The sequence below is a fragment of the Alexandromys fortis genome, unplaced genomic scaffold (assembly GCF_014885135.2).
Source record: "Alexandromys fortis isolate MF-2015 unplaced genomic scaffold, M_Fortis_MF-2015_v1.1 scaffold_45, whole genome shotgun sequence".
Classification (NCBI taxonomy): domain Eukaryota; kingdom Metazoa; phylum Chordata; class Mammalia; order Rodentia; family Cricetidae; genus Alexandromys; species Alexandromys fortis.
The window spans coordinates 2539128-2560445 of record NW_026067926.1 but is presented as its reverse complement, the minus strand read 5'-3'; the positions used below and the strand labels follow the sequence as shown (position 1 = coordinate 2560445).

The window sequence follows — 21318 nt, the reverse complement described above, 5'->3', positions numbered from 1 at the left end:
CCAGCCGCGTTTGAGGAGTTCAGGACGTGCAGTCTGTTGGGAGGGGAGTTGACTAGCGCAGGCACAGTAGCCACCACGGTCGGTCAGGGGCTCCCTCGGCACAGCCCGCAGCAGTTAGAGCCGCGGCGTGCGCGCCCCTTCCAGGCCCGCCCAGTAGCACAGTCCGCCTCCCCCTCCGTCCCGACACAAATAGTTCCTCCCGTTCTCCGCGCTGCTTATGGTTCCACGCTCCGAGTCACAAAGCGCGAGGTCACGTGTGAGGGCCGGTGCGCTTTGTGACGCCACGGCCCCGCCCCCGGCCCGCCTATCGGCGCACGCCCAAGCTCCGCCTCGCGTGCGCCGCCCGTGCTGTCCCTGCTTAAGAGACCCCGGAGTGGGGGCGCTCGCCCGAAGCCAGGCCGCGGCCGCCATAGTTCCTGGCGCGGAGGTGTCGCCGGCGCTGGGTGCGGGCCCGAGAGCGGCCTGGGGGGCAGAATAAAAAAAAGAAAAGAGGCAATCCAGCGAAGCCCTAGCCGCCGCCCGACCGTTTCCGGGCTTCCCGACGCGGTCGTGGGCTCAGAGGCGACAGAAGCGGGAGCAGCGCGAGGAGCGGCAAGAGGAAGAGTCGGGCAGCCTCGGCAGTGTCCCCGGGGCCAACGAAGCCGCCGGCCGGGGCCCGGGGTGGTGAGGAAGGGCCTCGCGGCCTAGCTGGGCCCCGCAGCGGCTTTGTGTCAGGCGGCGGCGCGGCGGCGGGGGGGAGGCGGAGCCGAACCGGGCGGCCGCTGGAAGGCCTCTCCTCCGCCGATCGCGCGATCTCGGCCTAGGCCGCGGGCCGCTCGTGGCCTCCGGGGAGCAGGCGCCAGGGTGTGTGTGCGGTGGGGGCCTGGGCCTGGGGACGCCGACGCCGGTCGTCCGGAAGCCGGGAGGAGGCGAGAGACCGCTCGTGGACTCCGGGCCTAGGCCCTCTCCCCGCAACCTTCTCCCGGGGCCTGGGTCACCCCCATCCACGGAGAGAGACCAGCCGGGAGGTGCGGCCGCTATGGACCCCTGACCCCGCGGGGTCATTCGGACTCTAACGTGTGGACTGACCGCTACTGACTGCACCGCCTGCCCTGTCTCTTGCCGGCCCTTAGCATGAGCGAGGGGGACCCAGACGGGTGACATTGTGCCGGTTGGCGGATCCTCGATTGCCCCTTTTCCCGTCCTGCTCCTCCCACATGAAGCGATTCTGAGTACCGGGGGGTTCCGGATTATTGTTCTCACGAACCCCCGCTTGTGGTTGGGGGGTATTTAATTTGAGGCCTTAGGGTCCTTCGTTGTCTTTTGAGTGTTTTGTGTGTGTATATATTTTGCTCTTAAGTTTATAAATATACATATATTGAGAGTGTCCACGTCTCCTCGCTGAACCTTAGGAATCCTTTGCCACAATGTCCTGTGTGCACTATAAATTTTCCTCTAAACTCAACTACGACACCGTCACCTTTGATGGGCTCCATATCTCCCTCTGCGACTTAAAGAAGCAGATTATGGGGAGAGAAAAGCTGAAAGCTGCCGATAGCGATCTTCAGATCACCAACGCGCAGACGAAGGAAGGTAAGAGGCACATGGCCCGCAGGTATTTATTGGGTCAAGGTGGGCATTATAAGTTGCTTGTTAGAGGCCTTACCTCCATTCCTATTCGTTGTAATACACAGAGTTTCATTGATAGCCAAGGATTGCAGCACCCGACCTTGGAGTTTAACTGGCCTGTTTGCCTTTCCAATGCTGGGGTCATCTCTAATAGGCTAATCCAAAAACATGTTAATCTGGTTCTTCTCAAATGTGTCACCCCCCCTTTTTTTTAATTTATTGAATTTTACACGGGAGGGATTGAAAAGAGAAAGGATTGTCATCCAAGTCTGTTGGGTTTTTGCCTTGTGGCGTTCCCTAACTTTTATTTTTTTCCCATCAGGAGAGGAGTGCTCAAAAGGTTTCCCATTTGTTAAAGCAGCAGTAGATAGAACTTGTTTGCTAACCTAGCATCGATTTGAAGTTAACAGAAAATTGCATGTTCCCCTTTTATTTTTACGGGTTGCTTGTGGAAAGGGGGTATTTTGAGGATTTAATCAGTGTTTTGGAATATAAAATGTCCAATCTGACCACTGTGGTGTAATTCCAGAATTTTTTTTTTTTTGGTTTTTCGAGACAGGGTTTCTCTGTGGCTTTGGAGCCTGTCCTGGAACTAGCTCTGTAGACCAGGCTGGTCTCGAACTCACAGAGATCCGCCTGCCTCTGCCTCCCGAGTGCTGGGATTAAAGGCGTGCGCCACCATCGCCCTGCCTTCCAGAATTATTGATACTTAGTCAAAGGTGAATTGTGTAGCCCAGGCTAGCCTCCAGCCCCAAGTGTGGGGAATGCAGGTGTTAGACCACACCCAGCAGCAGACAACCCTTAGTTGATAACATTAACCTAGCAGTTCTGGAAGTCTTCAAAGTGCAAGGCCCTGGGTTGCTACATATATATAACTAGGTTTCTGAAAAGTAGTTCAGTGCTACTGTGTGCGAATACAAAGAAGCCACTAGTTAGAACACTTGAGTTCATTTTAAAAGCCATATTAGGACTTGTTTTTATTTTATTTCTTTTTGAGACGGGTTTTTCTGTGTAACAGCCCTGGTCTGTTTACCTGGAACTGACTGTTTACCAAGCAGGCCTCAACTCAGATCTGCCTTACTCTGCCTCCCTATTGCTGAGATCAAAGGTGTGGGCCACCTTGAAGTCAGATCTTTTTGCTTCTGCCTCCCTAGTGCTGGAATTAAAGGGATATACAACACCTCCTGAAAAAACAATAATATTGGGACTTGAATGGTGGATGTATCTTTTCTGACTTGAACTTGTTTTTTTTTTTTTTTTCTTCTCAGAATAGTAATGGTGATGGGTGGGTTTTAGTAGATCAGACTTCTGATATTTACTAATAGGATGGGGGGGGGGGAAGTATTCTAAATGGGGTGGTTTTGTTTGTGACATCATCTTACTATGTAGCCCTTATTGGCCTGGACTTTGCTACATAGATCAGGCTAGCCCCTGATTTACAGAGATCAACTTGCCTTTGCCTCCGCCTTGAGTGCTGGAATCAAAGGCATGCTTCACCAAACTAAATTTGATAGAGGGTGTGGCATGGGTTTTTTAGTTGTAGTTTTGGGGTATGGTCTTATCTCATTAGCCTGTAGTTTGGTAGGTAGGACAAATCTTGAAGACCAGTTTTTCATTTGTAATGCAGACATTATGCATAATTATAATGCAAAAATATTGTCTACTTAAAGTAAATACCCTTTCAGTAACTGTATTTTTCTGTAATTTCTCTGTTTTGGAAGAGGAAAGGTTGTTGATGGTAATAAACAGCTAAGTAAGCCACCCAAAACAGCTCTTCGTGTTGAAGTCTACTTTACAAAACACATGGCCTTTTTTTACTACATTGCTATAGAAATACATCTTTATGAATGAGAGGAAATTAGGGAATATTAGCCACTTACAATTATACTGGTTTTATTTTTATTACAATATTGTATGGTTGAATTATTTGCAACTAGGCTTGCTACCAACCAGCAGTTAAAAGTTGCCTTTAGAATGGAGTAAGTTGCAACTAAAAATTCTTGTTCACAAATTGCCATTTTTGTGACTTTGTATTTTTTTTCTAGTTTAGGACCAGTAATACAACACCTGAAATGCAGGGAAGTTCTTTGCCCACAGCATGTTTTCTTCTTAGCTGGAAAAAGTTTAATGTTGATGTTAGGTTGATTAAGAAAAAGTTGTGGGAGCTTTTTTGGCTTTATACACTCAGATTAGGGGCGGTTATTGATAGTGGTACAGAAACTTAAGGGCTCAGCAGTCAAGAGTGCTATTGTCCTTGCAGAGGACCCCACTTCTGTTCCCACGTATGCCCTCATGGGAACTCAAAATTCAGAACATGAGTTCTGAGATCTACAGCCTCTGGCTCCACAGGCACCAAGCATGCTAATCCAGACAGGGACCCAGTGTTACAAGACAGTTGAATGAGAATTCTACTTGGTTTAGAACCGTCCAGTAAATTAAAGTTTACAACAAAATAACTGTTTACGATACTTAGTTTCTTAGAGTGTCTAGATTCTAGACCCTAGAAGAAAAGTGTATTTTTTAGTAAATTTAAATTACTGATCTTCAGTGTTTCTGTAAAACATTCCTTTAGTAGTTCTAAAAAAATCTGTCATTTAACTATGACCATAAACCTTTGGTAAAATTAAAATGCTTGCCAAACTTCTGTTTTGAAATTAATTCTGCTTGTTTCTAGATTGTTATTTTACAATGAATTCCAAATGATCTTTAGAGAAAACTTTTGTTTTTGTAGGTTGTTTTTTATACTGATCTTCCCATTCACTTAGTAACTTTCATACTGGATCAACTTGGTTGATTTGGAAGATGAATATGGGTTTCTTTTTTTATTTGTTTTGTTTCTTGGTTTTTTGAGACAGGGATTCTCTGTAGCTTTGGAGACTGTCCTGGAACTCGCTCTGTGGACCGGGCTGGCCTCGAACCACTGCCCAGCTGTTTGTTTTTATCTTTATTCTGGCTATCCATTCTTCATATTCATCTTGTTTTTCATTCTATCCATAACTTTTCTTTTTTTAGATAAAATTTACACTGCTAAATTACTCTCTGAGAGCTGAGGCAAGTGCTCTGCCACTGAGCTAAATCTCCATCCTCTGAGCCTTTTAAATCTAAAGGAACTACTTGTTAGGGATTTGTGTGTCAGACTCTCTTGGGCTTAGGAAACTGACATAAACACAAATTCTCTAACTGTATAGCTAGAACCCTCTATTTGAGGGTGTTGGAGCACCCGACTTTAGTAGTATAATACAGCATGTGTTGATCAAATTAGGTTGTCTTTGTTTATTTAACCAGATCTTGCTGTAAGTGACAATCCTGCCTCAACCTCTTGAGTGCTGGAATTGTAGGCTTGTCACTATCCCACCTTACTAAGTTGTTTTTGAAAGATTTTGTGAGTACATTTAAAAAACAGTCAAACCTTTGACACTTAAGTTTGGGTTCTAGAATTGGTTTGTTTTGAGACAAGGTTTCTCTGTAGCTTTTGTGCCTGTCCTGGAACTAGTTCTTGTAGATCAGGCTGGCCTTGAACTCAGGGATCCACCTGCCTCTGCCTCCTAGGATTACAAGGTGTGCACCACCACTGTGCGGCTTGGATTCTAGAATTGTTAAACTTATTAAAAATCTCCCAATTTCCTGCTTCTGATTTTTTTTATTCATGTTGCTTGTAATTGGGACTGTTGAAGATAATGGTAGGCTTGCATGCCTACGTTTAGGAAATTGCATCATTCTTGATTGGATGCCTGTGAGGCATAGTCAACAACTAAAAACAAACTAAAGGACTCCTGGTTGGACAATTTACTGTAGAAAAGGAATACTAAATGTTTGATGACTAAAAATAAAGTGGATACACATTAAAAGCATGAAATAAGGCTAGCCACTTTGTGTTAGGTATGTTGTGAGGCAAGTAGCATTGAGGGTGAACCCTGGCCCAGCAGTGATGGCTCGCTCACACTTTTAATCCTGGTACCCGGGAGGCAGAGACAGGGAATCTCTGAGTTCGATGCCAGCCTGATTACAAAGCAATTTTTAGGATAGCTAAGACTGTTTGACCTAGAAACCCTGTCTCAAAAACCAAAAAAAGAAAAGTGACCCCTGGTCATCGTCTTCTGTGAGATTGGAGAGTTTTGCATCTATAAGGTTGTGTGTTGTTTTTTCCCTGATAATTTTACTCATTCCTTCCTTAACAATTTTTACTACACTAGGCCTACTTAATTTCATTCTTATAAAACTATTGTAATTATAGAGTAGAAAAATGTTACTCATTCCTCCTCAAACTTCTTAAAAAGGGACATCCATTTGCTAAAACTAGGAGCCTAGGAAATCATGCCTGGTTCTTCTTTCTCCATTTTTACAAAATCCAGTCCATGAGCAGGCCTCCATATCACTTTGACCATCTAATGCTGGCTATCACCAGAGTCTGAAGCAGTCTTCTTTATGACTCACCCTGTTTCTGTTTAGATCATCTCCCTTGCTGATTCCAGAGCAAGTCTTTTTATGACATAAATTGTCATCACCTCACATAAAATACATTAGTAAATTTTTTTTGTTGTACATAGAAACAAAGTATAAATCAGCATTTGGCTTATACTTTCCCACCTTATTTTATGTAAGTCTGTAATTTTCTTCAGCGCTACAGTCATCTTTGTGTCGTTTGTTTCCCTCACATTGTTCACCCTGAGTAAATACTATATTCATTTAGGTTTTTTTGGTCTGGCTGGCTGGCTTTTCATTTACAAATACAGTTCTTCCAAAAGGCTTTGTTTAAAACAATATTCTTTCCAAAATAATGCTCATTCTCCATTCTTTTATTTTAAAAAACATAATTTCATGTATAACCTGTGTTTTCTAGTAATATGCTGCATAAGAACATGGATCATAATACGTAGCTCATGCTTAGAGACTAGGAAGGTACACTCATTTTAGATAACCCCATTGTTTCCTTTTCAAGCATTTCTTGGTTAAATGAGCTGGGAAGCAGCATAGTCTTATGAGACTATGAGTTTCAGAAAGTAGAGGAGGTCCTAGAGCCAAGAACATAGCTAACTATATTATATCCTTTGAAGGAACCAACAGAGGAGCGGGATATTTACAATACTAGCAACCTAAATGCAAAGGACATGAATTTTGGTATTCTTGTACTGTAAGCTCACTTCCCATAAAGCTGATTTTTGAAGTTTTCTCATTCCTGAGTACTTAATCAAATCCCTAAACAGAAATTTGACTCTTTGTTTACAGAATACACTGATGATAATGCGCTAATTCCTAAAAATTCATCTGTAATTGTCAGAAGGATTCCTATTGGAGGTGTTAAGTCCACAAGCAAGACATATGTTATGTGAGTATTTATAAAAGCTTATGCGTTTACCGAAGTAGACTTTTTTAAAAAAGGTTTCAAAATATTTATCTAACACTAAAATTTTATCGTGCTAATTATGAAAACTGTAATAGGATTTTTTTAGTTACCTTTTTTTTTTTTAATTTCCCCCTGGTAGCATCATGAATATTAAGTAATGCCAACATAAGCTTTTTTATCAATATGAGTCTTTAGTTCAATGGCCATTATGAATCAGGCTCATTTGATTTCATCTCATTTTGGATAAATTGTCTGTTTTAGGATTTCTCTACAGCAGGGTTATGAGTGTAACTGGCACAGTTGTCAGAACTTTTTTATCCAACTATTCTGTGTTGTGATATTTCATTTGTATTTTAATAAATAAAGCTTGCCTGAAGATCAAAGAAGCAAAACAGACAGCCACTGGCTCTTATCTCTACCTGAGTCTGAAATGGAGATCCTGCCTCCAGAAATCCTTAGAATGAGACTGTCTGGGAGCTGTCTCCTCCCGTGCTGTCTTAACTTCCTCTCTATTGCTGGGATTAAAGGTGTGCACCACTACACCCAGTTTTTATGGCAAACTAGTGTGCCTAATGGGATAATGGTGTGTGTTACCACTGCCTCGTCTGTAAGGCTGACCAGTGCGGCTATTTTACTCTCTGATTTCAAGCAAGCTTTATTATTTTAGGATAGATACAGAGTACAGAGTATTTTCTCTGTCAAATGCAAATAGACTAGATCTTATTGATGTATTTATTGCCTGTATCAAGCAAGCTTTATTATTTTAGGATAGGTACAGAGTATTTTCTCTGTATTTGTCAAATGCAAATGGACTAGACTTTATTGATGTATTTATTGCCTGTATTGTATATAGTCATTGTACTTATTGTATATAGTTTTTCTTATATTAGTTACAGCCTTTTATTTTAGACAAAAAGGGGAAGTCTGATATTTCATTTGTATTTTAATAAATAAAGCTTGTCTGAAGATCAGAGAGTAAAAGAACCACACTGGTCAGCCTTGCAGACCCAGGCGAAGGTGATACACACCTTTATTCCCAGTAGCCACACTAGTCACCATAGAAACCAGGCGGTAGTGGTGCATGCCCTTAATCCCAGCCCTTGAGAGAAATATAAGACTAGGTGGTGGGCAGCTCTCACACAGTCTCATTCTGAGATTCCTGGAGGCAGGAACGCCATTTCGGACTGAGGTAGAGGTAAGAGCCAGTGGCTGGCTGTTTTGCTTTTCTGACCTTCAGGTTGAACCCCAATATCTTGTCTCTGGATTTTTTTTCATCATGCTACGCTGTGTCTGCAGTAAGTGCAGAGCAGTAGCATCATAATTGCTTATATATCACATTTTCTTAAATCTGGAGATGATTTAAGGTATAAAATATTGCACAGTTTATATAAAAGTGCATGCTGTTTTCTGTAAATGATTTGAGCATCTTTTTGGTATCCACAGTGGGTGGGAGTATAAATCCTATATCCAGTCCCCTATAAATACCTGGTGATAACTCTCTCCAGCTTGTAGGGTGTATTAGGAATTAAATAGTTTAGTATAGGATGAATATCTGTTATTAAAATTATGGCAATCTTTAAGAATGGTTTAGAACCTCTGTTTATTAAAAAGAGACAAAACTATATTCCTAACAATTTTTCTTTAGTATTTATGCAATGCTGAGGATTAAACCTAGTCCTTTGCTCATGTTAGGCAAATACTCTACCACTGACCTCCATCTGTAGACTTCCTTATTTTAGTATTTCAAGACAGAATTCTATTTAAGTTTGGGCTGGTGGTGGAACCTACTCCATAGACAGTGGCCTTGAACTTGATACCCTGCTGCCTCAGCCTCCTGAGAGTTAAAATTACAGGTCTTCACTGGGCATGGTTATCTGAGAAGTTTTATATCGACAGCAGAACTGGGGAATTATTTTTTGTTTTAGCATGAAATTACATTACTGTTTGCTTTTTAAAGACTTGTATCAAGTAGGGTATGGTTGGCACATGCCTTAATCCCAGCGCTCGGGAAGCAAAAGTGAGTGGATCTACATAGGCTAATCTGGTATATACCAGGGCTTTATAATAGAGACTGTCTCAGAAAAACACACACACAAAGTAATAAATGAAACAAATATCAGATATTTCATCTCGAGATTTTTTTTTTTTTGATATTCAGAAACTCTTGAGAAAAGGATATTTGAGGTTCATGGACATGTTAAGTTTGCTTCATACAAAATTGCTTATATGTAAGATTTCTGTTTATGTTTGCCTCACAGTACTTCTCAGTTTGAGCAATTATTAGAAAGTTTAAGTTATATTGTTCAGTAGTTCAGAAATCATATGAATTCAAAATTTCCTTTAAGTGCACTTCAGTTCTGGTCCCCCTTCAGTCTATCAAGACGAAAGAAATTTTGGGTTTGTTTATGTTTTAGCAACAATTTGTCCAATTATACACAAATATAAAATGGATTTTAAAATATTTCATATTATGTTGTATCTTCTAGAGACCTTAAATTTTGTTCAGTAAATTGGTTATTATTTTGATTTGTTTGGAATTTGAAACAAGCTGTCTATACAGCCCTGACTGTCCTGAAATTCACTATGTCCAGGCTGGCCTGGAATTCACAGAGATCTGCTTGCCTCTGCTTCCTGAGTGCTGGAATTAAAGGCATGTGCCACCACTACTTGGCTTTAAAATATTTTTAAAATTATAATCATCAGCCTGTTTTATCTGGATTTGAAAGCTAGTTTATCTAGATTTACCAAAAAAGGAGGAGGAAATACTTACTCAGTTCATTATAAGTAAACCACAGAGTTTATAAATGCAGTACCTTTTCAGAAATGATATAAATAATGTCTCTATTTTAGAATGCCTCAATGTGGAATTGTTTTAGAAACTAGGAATGTATCTTAAACTATTTAGTAATAACAAATAGTTATCAGTTACTTGCTCATTGTATTAGAAATTGGTTATATTAAAGCTTTGTATCAAAAGAAAATTGTATTCTTAAAGACCTAAAATTAGAGATATGTATTAATATTGTTAGTTATACATGGTGATGCAGACGTATTATTCTAGCACATGGGGAGGAAGATCAAGAGGATTGGCCTTGACTGTATAGTGAGTTCAAGGCTGGTCTAGGCTGAATGCGTCTAAAAAAATATACACACACAAACAAGTACGTGAAATTCATAAATAGCTAATGTTAGTTTCTGTTTCTATTTTATTTTTTAGAAGTCGAACTGAACCAGTGATGGGAACTACAAAAGCAGTATGTAAAAACACAATCACCCTTTTTCTACACAATTGTTTTTACCTTTATAATGTTTTCAGTGAAGTAAATCATTTAGAATACCCAACTGACCATAGCACACACTGTAAATAAATTGTATTTTGATGACAGTTCAGTTGAATATGGATATATGTGGCATAATTTGTAGTTACTCTGTAGAAATGGCTAATTGGTGCCCTTTTAAACTGTTTCATATTAAATATGATAGCATTCTCCCTGTATGACACTGTGGTGTACAGTAATGTATGATTCTTTTTAGATGGTGTAGGTTTAACACTGAAGAACATGACAACATGTTCTACATCTGTCTGTCTATTAGTTAGTATTTTGTATGTATGTACAGGCTGTTTTGTGCTTTTTGTTTCTTGCAATAAAAAAAATTGTTTGGAGTGTATATTTTGCCATTTTCACGTTGTTTCACTTAGTTTACTAGGGCTTTTTTCCTGCCTGATTGATGGCTTTCAAAATGGATTAGCAACATGCAGAACTTACATTATTGATTGGTCCTTTTTCCAAGTTCAAACACATCCAGAAAAGAGCTTTTGAGAGGCTTTGGATGCAGCTTTATTAGTCAGTGTTGCTTTATTTGGCAACTGTGAGCTCCTGTCCTTTGTGTACTTTTGTACCATACAGTACAGACTGAAATTTAATCTCCACCACCCAGAGTGCAGAAACATGCCAATGATTTTAATGGTTTTATGCAGTTCATAACAAGCTAGTTTATTCTAATTGGAATGTTTCCCTCTCATAAAATGCTAAACTGCTGCATTAGTTACATAGTATCAGAAGCTGTATCTTATCAAAAGCAAATCCCGGTAACTGGGATAACATCTTTTTGTGACTACAGTGTAACCTGTAGTGTGACACTCTTTTGGCTTTGAGCTTATAAATAAAAGTATCACTTGTAAATTGTGGGAAGGTGCCTCAGAACACAGGGCTATCTTAACTGGGTTCTGTAACTTGATGGTTCTCTAAACATTTTATTGCTCAGTCTGAAAACTTGTACACAAAAACACAGTATTTGAATTTTTCATTTAGAAATCAGGGGTATTGCTTGCTGTTTCATTTTATTCTTTTTTAAATACTGCCAATATTTGTGTATGAGGCATTTCACTAACCTTGGATCATTGGATCTTAAACATGATAAGTAGAATATATCAACTTTGAACTTGTTCTCTAAAGTGTATGGCCTTTAGTTCCTGTCTAAATACAGTGATTCAAAGATAAAAAGTCAGTGTTTGGGGGATTTTTCCCCACATTTGGATATATGGGTTGCTTTTTGGGTGTTGGGGAGGGTGTTTGTTTTGGGGTTTTATTTTTTTGTTTTTGGGTTTTTGTTTTTTAAAGCATAATGCTGTAAAACTGTCCAAGTTTCTGTTTTGCTGGTGATTGGTTTAAAACTGATTTTTATGTATCCAAATGCTAGCACAAATTAGAAAAACTGTCCTGGTGACTGTAGTAGTAAATGTAACACATTTGTACAAACTATTTTTATATAGTATTTAAAATTAATTCAGATGAAGTTTTATTTCTTGAAGACAATAATTTCCTTTTTGTTTATTAGCATGTGTATAAACACAAATCACATGTTCATAAATAAAGTTAACATTCTTTTAGCCTTGTGTGTTCCCTGGCATGTCTGTATTACATTTATAAGAAATTTATTGTAAGCTTATTCAGATTTCTCTTCGTTTTAGTGCTTTAATCAGTTTTAATTTTTAGGTAGAATTGAGTGAGATGGAGACATAACATAATCTGTTGTCTCTATCTTTTATTTGCTTGGATGGTTTATTGACATTTAGGATCACAGAAACATTTTCACTGACTAATTAGTATTCATAACTTAGGAATGGATGGTTTGGCTATACACATTAACAAGCAAAATAGAGACCCTGGGCAAAATTTTAAAATTCTGATTATGTAAAGTATGTCTATATACATTTTGGTTTTGTATTTTGAGATGGGGATCTCATAGCTCAGACTACCTCTGTATAGGAGACTGCCCCTGAATGCTTATGTTTTGCCTCACCTCCCATGTGCTGGATTGCCGTCTTAGACCGTCTTGTGCAGCTTGGTTTTTGGAATTTTTTTTGTTTTTTGCTTTTTGTTTTTGAAGACATCAAGGTCCTGCTGTGTAACAACTCCAGCTCATCTGGTACTTGCTCTTTTTTAGCCAAGGCCAGCTTTGAACTCATGGCGGTCCTCCGGCCTCAGCCCCTCAAGTGCTGGTAAACAAGTGTGGACCACCATATACCAGTGCATTTTTGGTCATTTAAGCCAAGTCTGATCAAAGATGACTACTTATTCCCCTAAGCTTTTAGTCATCCTTCCATGTTGGACTGTTACTGCAAAGCTAGATGCTCTTGCTAACATTCGGATTACATTGTACGGTTCTTTTAGTTTCATTCAAATGTAATTGGCCTAAAAAGATTTCAGGTGCTTGCAGAAGAAAATAAGAGAGAAGGGCTAATCTTAGTGATATCTGTAGTACACATCATTTTTAAATATGGCAGGTTTTGCAGTATTTTACTGAGAAGTTACTTTTTATGATGGTTTTGGAAATATAGAGCTTCCTAATCGTTTTTTAGCCATTCTTTCTTGGTATTTTTTACTTGTCTCCTAATACCTGCTGTATGTGAAATTGGATACTTTTCTAAATTTTTGGTAAATTTGACCTCTTAGATTGTAAAGTCTTTAGATAATATAGAGATTATTTGGTGGGGAAAACCGTAATTACAATGTAATTTGTGGGAAACCACTTTAAACTCAAGTCCATGATAAAAGAAGTGGAGGAAAGCAAACAAAGTGACAGCGTTAGTTACAGGGTGGATTGATTGGGTTAGCAACTGTTTAGTCAGACCTTTGTCACCTATGTTACAGTAATTCCTGGTGATTTAAAATGTAGCTCTTTTAAAAATAAACCTGAATGGGTTAGACTTCCTTCTGGATAAGAATATTTATATTTTTTCCTAATATCTTCTTTCTGCTTCTTTTGATTAGTCCTTAAAAAATTCTTAAGAGCTAAGCAGGAGAGGTCGCTTACACATTAGTGGTTACACATTAGAAATATGGGCTTAGCACACGCTGAACTCTGCTGTCCTTATGTGTGGAACAAATAATCATTCGTCTAACTAAACATTCCCGTAATCGTACCCATCAGACTAAACCTATGGTATTTGTAAGGTTTATTTTTATGAAACAGTCTTGCTACAGAGGTCATGCTGACCCCAAACCCACTGTCTAGCCCAGCTCTCAAACCTGTGGTCCTCCTGCTTCAGCATCATATGCAGGTACCACCATGGCTAGTGAGATGTGTCTTAAATTTAGCAAATGTAATTCTTGTATTTATTGAATTTTTTATAGTGGATATGATATTGGCAACTTCATTTGAAACTTGTTGCATTTCACTTTTTGTTTGCAAAAGTTTTAGAAGGATATTTGAAAACATTTTCTTTGCCAGATATCCTACTTGAAGGCCTTCCGTTCCAAAGAATTCTGACCAGCATGATACAAAACACTGTAATGATGAATAGGGATCTAAGGAGCTTTAGAGAAAGCTTGTTGAGAAGCTGGTTACTAAAAATGCCTTTGTATATTGCAGATAAGCATCTTTTTAAAAGCTAAATCATTTAATGGGATCAAGTGAAAAAACTTAAAATAGGTTAACATTATATAATACGTTTTTTAAAAGCTCTTTTTTGTCCTTAATATATCCTCGCCCTGTTTGGTTAAATGGACTTTTCTCCAAATATTAAGATCCATCACTGTGTTTGACAGCTCTTTGGCTCTTTCCCAGGTTACCTTTTCTGATTTTTTTTTCTTTTTTTGCTTTCCCTTTTTTTTTTTAATTTATTTTTTTATTTTTGGTTTTGGGGTGACATTGCTTAGCAGTCTGCCTTGATAAGGAAACCTGTGGCTTCTTGACAAGTGGAGCTGTATTCTTTGGATGGGAAAATAGACTGAGAAGTTGATGTTCAAAAAAGAAAACACTAGGAATTGCCTGGGAGCTGTTAAGTTTATTTACAGCAATTATCTGAGGCCTAAAGAGCTGCTTGTTTTTACAGTGTTGTTTAATGGCATTAGGAGAAATTGTTTTTTAATTTTCACTTCCAGTGTGCATTGTTGTGAGCATTATCATATTTAGAGACCATTGAGAAACATGGGACTCACAATGTAGTACTAAGTCACCGCTCTTCAGTAGAGGAATTTTCTACCCTCTCATATTTCACTGCAGGAAGGCCTCCCGTACATCATGTAGCCTTTATAACTGGGTATGAAGTATACACAAAAGATAAAATAGCTTGAGCATATTTTCAGGCTTCAAACAAAATATTACTTTAGAAAAGTAAGAAAATGCCCAATATTTAACATTAAGTGACTTTAGGGGCTAAATAATCACTTTCAGATGTTTTCAGCGTGGAACTTGAATGTGTGTTTAATTTTTTGTGAACAGATTGATGACTCTTCTGCATCTATTTCTCTGGCCCAGCTTACAAAGGTATATATATATATATATATTCTTGACAATATAAGTCTAACATTTTTAAAATGTGACACAGTACTGTTTTAAGGTGGGTGGGGGAGGATATGTTTTGTGAATGCATCGTACATACAGTGACTTCCCTGTAAAGAGTAGTTGCCGTTCTGAGAAGATAGGGGAGTAACTTGGTCAGCGCCCCTGCATAATGTTCGTCTTCAAGACTGAAGAAACACAGGAAGCTACACTTAACCGTTTTTCCCCCTTACACAATTCTGTTTAATTAGACACTGGGAACTAACACAATTCTGGAGGAATTCCCTGGTTTTGGCTGTGAATTATGTGGACTTCTTTAAAATAGCCAAAACAGAAGATTTCCTTTACATGGACGATTATGTGGTTAATTTTTGAAATTTTGAATTGATCCCACCAAGGTCAATATTTTAAATGTGATACAGTTGTTTCCTTATGCTTTAGACTTGTAGTCTGTCTGAATCAGAAAAATTTTAAACAACCTAATTTGTTTGAACACAGACTACGTGAATTGTGTTAAGTGTATACTTATAAAGCTGTTTGCAGGAATATGAGTGTGTATGTTTTTGGCAGCGGGCCAAATTGTTACCTTGAAATTACTGTGTATACCATGTTGTTTGACAAGGTTGCTTGCTTTTATTCTCAAAAATGTGTATCTTCTGTTTGGGAAAGCACTAGTGATGGATTTTTTTCTTTTTTTACACAGTATTTTAGATTGCAGATTGTGTTTTTAGAACAGAGCAGGCTGTCTTCAGGGCTCAGAAGGAAGCTGTCCAGCTTCCCAAAAGTCTTTCGCTACTATCAGAAATGTAAAGTCTAATTTAACAGCCAATAGAAATTAAAATGAGAAGGCCTATCCGTAGTGCTGTCCCTATTTTGTCTGTGGCTTTGTTGTGGGTGTGTCCATTTCCTAGATGTATCCTTAAAAGATGGCCTGTTAACAAATTAGTTGCTACTTAAGCTCTAGTCTTAAGAAAACAGAAAACTAAAATTAATGATCCTGAACAAAGTAGATGATCCATCCTATTTTATAATTTTCTAATGCAAAGTGATTTAGCATAGAGTTCACATCTTTGGCAGCTTATAGTATATACTGTTTATTCTTATGTACTGTAAGGACCAAATTTGAGTTCTGGTCTGTTTCTACCATTGTTACTTGCTGGGAAGATTTGGGAAGTTTTGGAAGTCTGGGGATTTTTTTTTTTTTACATCTATTTGTAAAATATAATATTTGGGTTCAAACAAATTAGTTCTTAAACATCTGTAATCAGTTTTCTGTAAATGTTACTGTTCCAAGCTCTGTTAATGTTAAGCATTTTTTGTATATAAAATTACAATAAAGTGTTAAAACTGGTTGCTTGTTTTGTGGATGAATGTAAAAATGAAACTCAGTGAGTGACCGATGTGCGTGGTATTAGAGGTGCAAGGTCCAGGTTATTAGAAAATCACTCCCTTAGACCCTGTTTATATCTAGACTGTTACGTTATTAAGTTCATAAAATCTATCTGGGGTTTAAATTTTAAAAGCATACCTTTGAACTAACTAAAAACTGACACCACTAGGCAAACAGCCTTCTGACTTGTGTGTAGTAATGCTATCATTTACCCAACCCCTGCCTTCCAAGTTCTAAATGTAAACAGTAATCTCAGTGCTGGAACACTTGGAATTTTTTAAAGATTTGACAAAATCAGTGTTTTCTCTTTTAATTTAGTATCACCTGGCCTTTAAGTTCCTTGAATCATGCATGTAGATCCTAATGTAAGGTACAGACAAGGTCTAAGGTCTGAGTGCTCCCAAAAGGACTTCCTCAGCCTCCCAAGCTCTCCTAGACATAGAGTATTGTAAGAATTCCCAGTGCTTCTCCAATTATATGTATATTAAAGCACAGCTCATTTAGATGTTGCTCTGTGTAGGATGAGTGTGTTGTCTTTGCTGTGTGGTCTTAATGTGTTTCTAATGTGTGTGTCAAATAATTACCTGTTAAACAGACTGCCAATCTGGCTGAAGCCAATGCTTCTGAGGAAGATAAAATTAAAGCAATGATGTCGCAATCTGGCCATGAATACGACCCAATCAAGTAAGTTCATAAGTATTTTTATGCTAATACAAATTTTGGGGTGTGTTTGCCCCCACAATTAGAAACATTGTTTTTCTTAAGTTTCTGTTTACATATTGATTCTTTTTCCTTTTCAGTTACATGAAGAAACCTCTAGGCCCACCACCTCCATCTTATACCTGTTTCCGTTGTGGTAAACCTGGTCATTATATTAAGAATTGCCCAACAAACGGGGTAAGTTCATGTAGAAACTGATACATCTAGTTTTTCTTCAAATTATTTCTTAGCCGTATTTGCCATGGTAAAATCTCCATTAAAATGGCAGATGAGCACAGCTTTTGGGGTGTAGGTTGCCAGGCCCCAAGTCTTGGCTGTCTTGTTGAGTAGAGCATGTTGCTTGTTTCTAAGTCTGGTTTTCTCTGAAGTGGTAATTAGTCCATAGTTCACATAGCTGATTCTGGGAGTTAAATGAGTTCCTGGGGGAAAGTATCACAAGTAGTCAGTAGTCGGTGATGAGTGTTGCAGGAGGTGTGCGGGCATTACTAAAGAAGGCTGTTCTGTTTTTCTCTCCCTTCCAACCAGGATAAGAACTTTGAGTCTGGCCCTAGAATCAAAAAGAGCACTGGAATTCCTCGAAGTTTTATGATGGAAGTGAAAGATCCTAACATGAAAGGTGCAATGCTTACGAACACCGGGAAATACGCAATCCCAACTATAGATGCGTGAGTATGCAGGTCAGGCTGACCTGGGGACCAGGCAGTCCCAGGGTGTAGGGTTTCAGTCTTGGGCTTGTAACTTGGCTACTTGTATTCCTTGGGAATTTTCCATTCCAGAATTGTTCATTTCCACATGTTACATTTCTGTGTTAATTCTGAGAGGCTGCAGTCTGCTCCATTTTTGCAAATTTAAATGAATTTGGGGATTTTTGTCATTAGTGAGTGCCACTTCCCTTGTGTCTTCTAATTCTTTCTTTCTGTCATTCCTTTCTTCCTCATTCACATACATGTTCCCACATTATCTTATATATGCTATTTCCATTTCCTAAGTGAATAAAACATGTATCCATTTTGAGAAACATATGTTTAAGAATACAAGTACAGCAATATAATGAGGCAAATTTAAATGCCAGGCATAAATGAAATACTGAGGATTTTTGGGTAGGTTTAGATACATTACATTATCTTTGGTCTAAAGTAGAGCTTATTTTAAAAACCACTATTAGTTCAGTTCTGCCCGGCCAGCTCTGTAAAATGTCATAGTGGGTTGGGGTGGGGTGGTTGGGTTTTTTTTGTTTGTTTGTTTGTTTTTTATTTATTATTTTTTTCTAGGCAAGGCTTTTCTGTAGCTTTGGAGCCTGTCCTGGAACTAGCTCTTGTAGACCAGGCTGGTCTCGAACTCACAGAGATCCGCCTGCCTCTGCCTCTCAAATGCTGGGATTAAAGGCTGGCACCATCAACACCCAGTGATGCTTATTTATCTCCTACAGTAGAAACATGCATAAGTATGTTGTAAGTGTTCCTCTAGGCTGGGATTCCTGGTTCTCTGCCCTGAATCTCTAGTTTTTATTTAGAAACTGTGGTAAGATTCTGACTATGTATTTTAAAGCTAGCTTTCCAAAAGATTGCCAAGTTGAGATCTAGAACATTCTTTGACCAAAACCAGTTTTCGAGGCCAGTTGTCCACTTTCTCAGGGGCAGATGAGTTCCCCAGCTTCCTGCACGAATGTTGAAGAAGCATGTAGGATTAGTATTGAAAGGATGTAGTTAGGGATGTGCACTTTAGTATGTAGTTGGTTAGCAGAGAACTGATGCTCCCTCCACTCCAGCCCTGCTCACATGCTCCGCTTCACCTCTCTGCTTCCATCAGCCACCATCCTGCGTTTTTCTGGTTCATCGTATGCTGTAGCTAATCCAGAGACATTTCATAAATGCTATGGAACAATTATAAATTGGAATTGATTGTTTGCAGTCAATTTAAGAGCAGACTGCTTCATCTATATTACGTAAAAGTTCTTAGTGAGTAGAAATTTGTGTCGATAAAGTTAACATCACCTGTGAGCCCTAACTAATAATTCATTGCTTTTGAGTCCTGGGGGAGAAAAGCTCATTTGTGTCAGATGCACAGCCCATACTGGGGAGAGATGGGAGCCCTAATATTTTAAAGAAAACATTCACCCTCTCCACTAACACCACTGATAAGCAACTCAGACTCTTCTTCTGTTTCTTTTTCTATCCTGTTCTCTTCCCTTCCCCGTTTTTTGTTTTTTCCCTTTTTTCTTTTCTCTTGGGCAGTGGGAGACTCCTCTTTCACAAATTGGGAACAATGGGGCATAAGCAAATTGATACTTATTTGTGGAATCGTGGTGATGTCTATGGAGCAGCTGCAACACAAATAACACACCTAAGGTACCCTTCTCCATCCAGCTGAGACTATTTCATTTCAGCATTGATGAGCACATCCTGTTCCTAAATGAAACAGATTTTCTCTTAAGAATTCCTATGGTTTACAGCTTTGTCTGAGCATAGGGAAATGGGGGCTTATGGAACAGTAGAGGCAGATCTGAGAATGACTTTTGTATGTTTTTAGATGTATTTAGCGCTTACCATTCCTGAAAATTCCATTTCGACAAAAAAATTGTATAATGATACGTTCTCTCATATTTGTTTGACGCATTTTAATCATTAAGTCATGTTTAATTGACAAGTAGATTAATCTTTAAAGTAGTTACAGGCAGGTCATTGGTTACCTATTCTGATGACCTTAGTTATAGATAAGTTCCCATCAGTGTCTGCATGGGTGTGACAGAATGCTGGAGTGTGGGAGACACTTGTGTTTTTTTTTTTTAAAGAAACATCTGGTTAAAGAAAAATTGTGATTAAGGGTATTCGCCAAGTTCAAATTCTGTCTATCTGACTCTTACTTACATAGGACATTCTGGCATCTTAACATGTTGTTTTACCTCTGGCCTTTAGTTCCTAGAGTTAAGGATTCTGAGATCCTTTATTTGCTTTTAAAGTGTTTCTTTACTTTTGTTTACTTATTGTAGTTCTGATTATGTCTGTAGAGGATAGGTATAACTGCCTCTGTACATTGAAAGACATGTTTGTCTAAACTCAGTGTATTGTCCTGAAGTTACATGTTCTGTTATGATATAGTATGCTGAGCATAGAGCATATGACTACTCTGCCTTTTGGCAATCCTAAAATGTGGAAACTATTTTTTACAGAGAGGCCTATGCAATCGGGAAGAAAGAGAAGCCACCCTTTTTACCAGAGGAACCATCATCATCTTCAGAAGAAGACGATCCTATCCCAGATGAGCTCTTGTGCCTCATCTGCAAGGACATTATGACTGATGCCGTTGTCATTCCCTGCTGTGGAAACAGTTACTGTGATGAATGTAAGAGGCTGGGATACTTTTAGAGATGTCAGAATGTACTTGCTTGGAAAATTGTGAGGTGGTAGTTGTTTGGGTGGATAGTTGGTTGTTTTTAAAAATGGTCTATCGGGCCTTTGTTCATTTACTTATTTTTTTATCTTAAGCTGGGTCTGAATTTAATATCGTCCCTGACCTCCTATCATTACTTTTTTTTAAACAAGACTCTTGGGTTTTACGTATGCATGTAAGATTGCTTTGCTTTCACGTATGTGTGTGTGCTTGGTGACCTTGGAAGTCAGAAGAGGGTATTGAATACTCTGGAACTGGAGTTAGAGGCAACCTTAAGCTGCTGTGTAGGTACTGGAAACAACCCTAGTCCTCTGTAAAAGTAAGTGCTCTTAACCACTAAGCCGTCTCTCTAGCACCATTTAGTTTTACTTTGTTTTGTTTTTTAATGCCCAGTTCTTGTTAAGCCATTTCAAAGACTCTAAAAGCATGTAAAGTGTTTATTACTCTTTCCTAGACTTAGTTTTATTGTTTGTACAATATTTTCATTACTAGCTAAATAAGGATTGGTATTTGATAATGCATTTTCTGTCTCTAAACATTTGTTTGTGGTCTGGGCATGATGGCACATGCTTTTAACTCAAGCACTTGGGAGATAGAGGCAGATGGATAACTGAGTTCAGGCTAGCCTGGATTACACAGTGAGACCTTGTCTCAAAAAGACATATTTAGGACTGGAGAGATGGGTGTTAAAAGCACTGCCTAATGTTCCAGTGGACCCTGGCTTTAAGTTCCGGCACCCATGTGGCAGTTCACAATCATCTGTAACTCTAGTTTATAGGATCAGACCCCGCTCTCTGGCTTCCACTAAGTTGCTCTTTGTTTGTTTGTTTGTTGTATTTGAGACAAGTGTCTCATAGTTTAGCCCTGAGTGGTATAGGTTGTCTTTAATTCGTTATGTGAACATCAAGTTCCTACAGTGCCACCTCATGCTTAACATCTTATCATACATAGGTATTAGGACAGCACTCCTGGAATCAGATGAACATACGTGTCCAACATGTCATCAGAACGATGTTTCTCCTGATGCTTTAATTGCCAACAAGTTTTTACGACAGGTAGCATTTGTATCTTTTTACAC

General features: G+C 38.9%; 1 protein-coding gene across 2 annotated transcripts in view; it reads left to right on the top strand.

The window, feature by feature from the left end:
• Positions 1-1395: 1395 nt before the first annotated feature.
• Positions 1396-21318, top strand: part of Rbbp6 (RB binding protein 6, ubiquitin ligase) — a 33222-nt gene continuing 13299 nt past the window's right edge. For both annotated transcript variants that reach the window (XM_050143140.1, XM_050143139.1), the window contains exons 1-9: positions 1396-1572; positions 6835-6934; positions 10170-10206; positions 14681-14725; positions 16726-16814; positions 16931-17027; positions 17376-17515; positions 20020-20192; positions 21192-21295. In XM_050143140.1, coding sequence (XP_049999097.1) covers positions 1407-1572; positions 6835-6934; positions 10170-10206; positions 14681-14725; positions 16726-16814; positions 16931-17027; positions 17376-17515; positions 20020-20192; positions 21192-21295 — 951 coding nt within the window. In that variant the 5' untranslated portion in view covers positions 1396-1406. The remainder of the gene's footprint in view (positions 1573-6834; positions 6935-10169; positions 10207-14680; positions 14726-16725; positions 16815-16930; positions 17028-17375; positions 17516-20019; positions 20193-21191; positions 21296-21318) is intronic.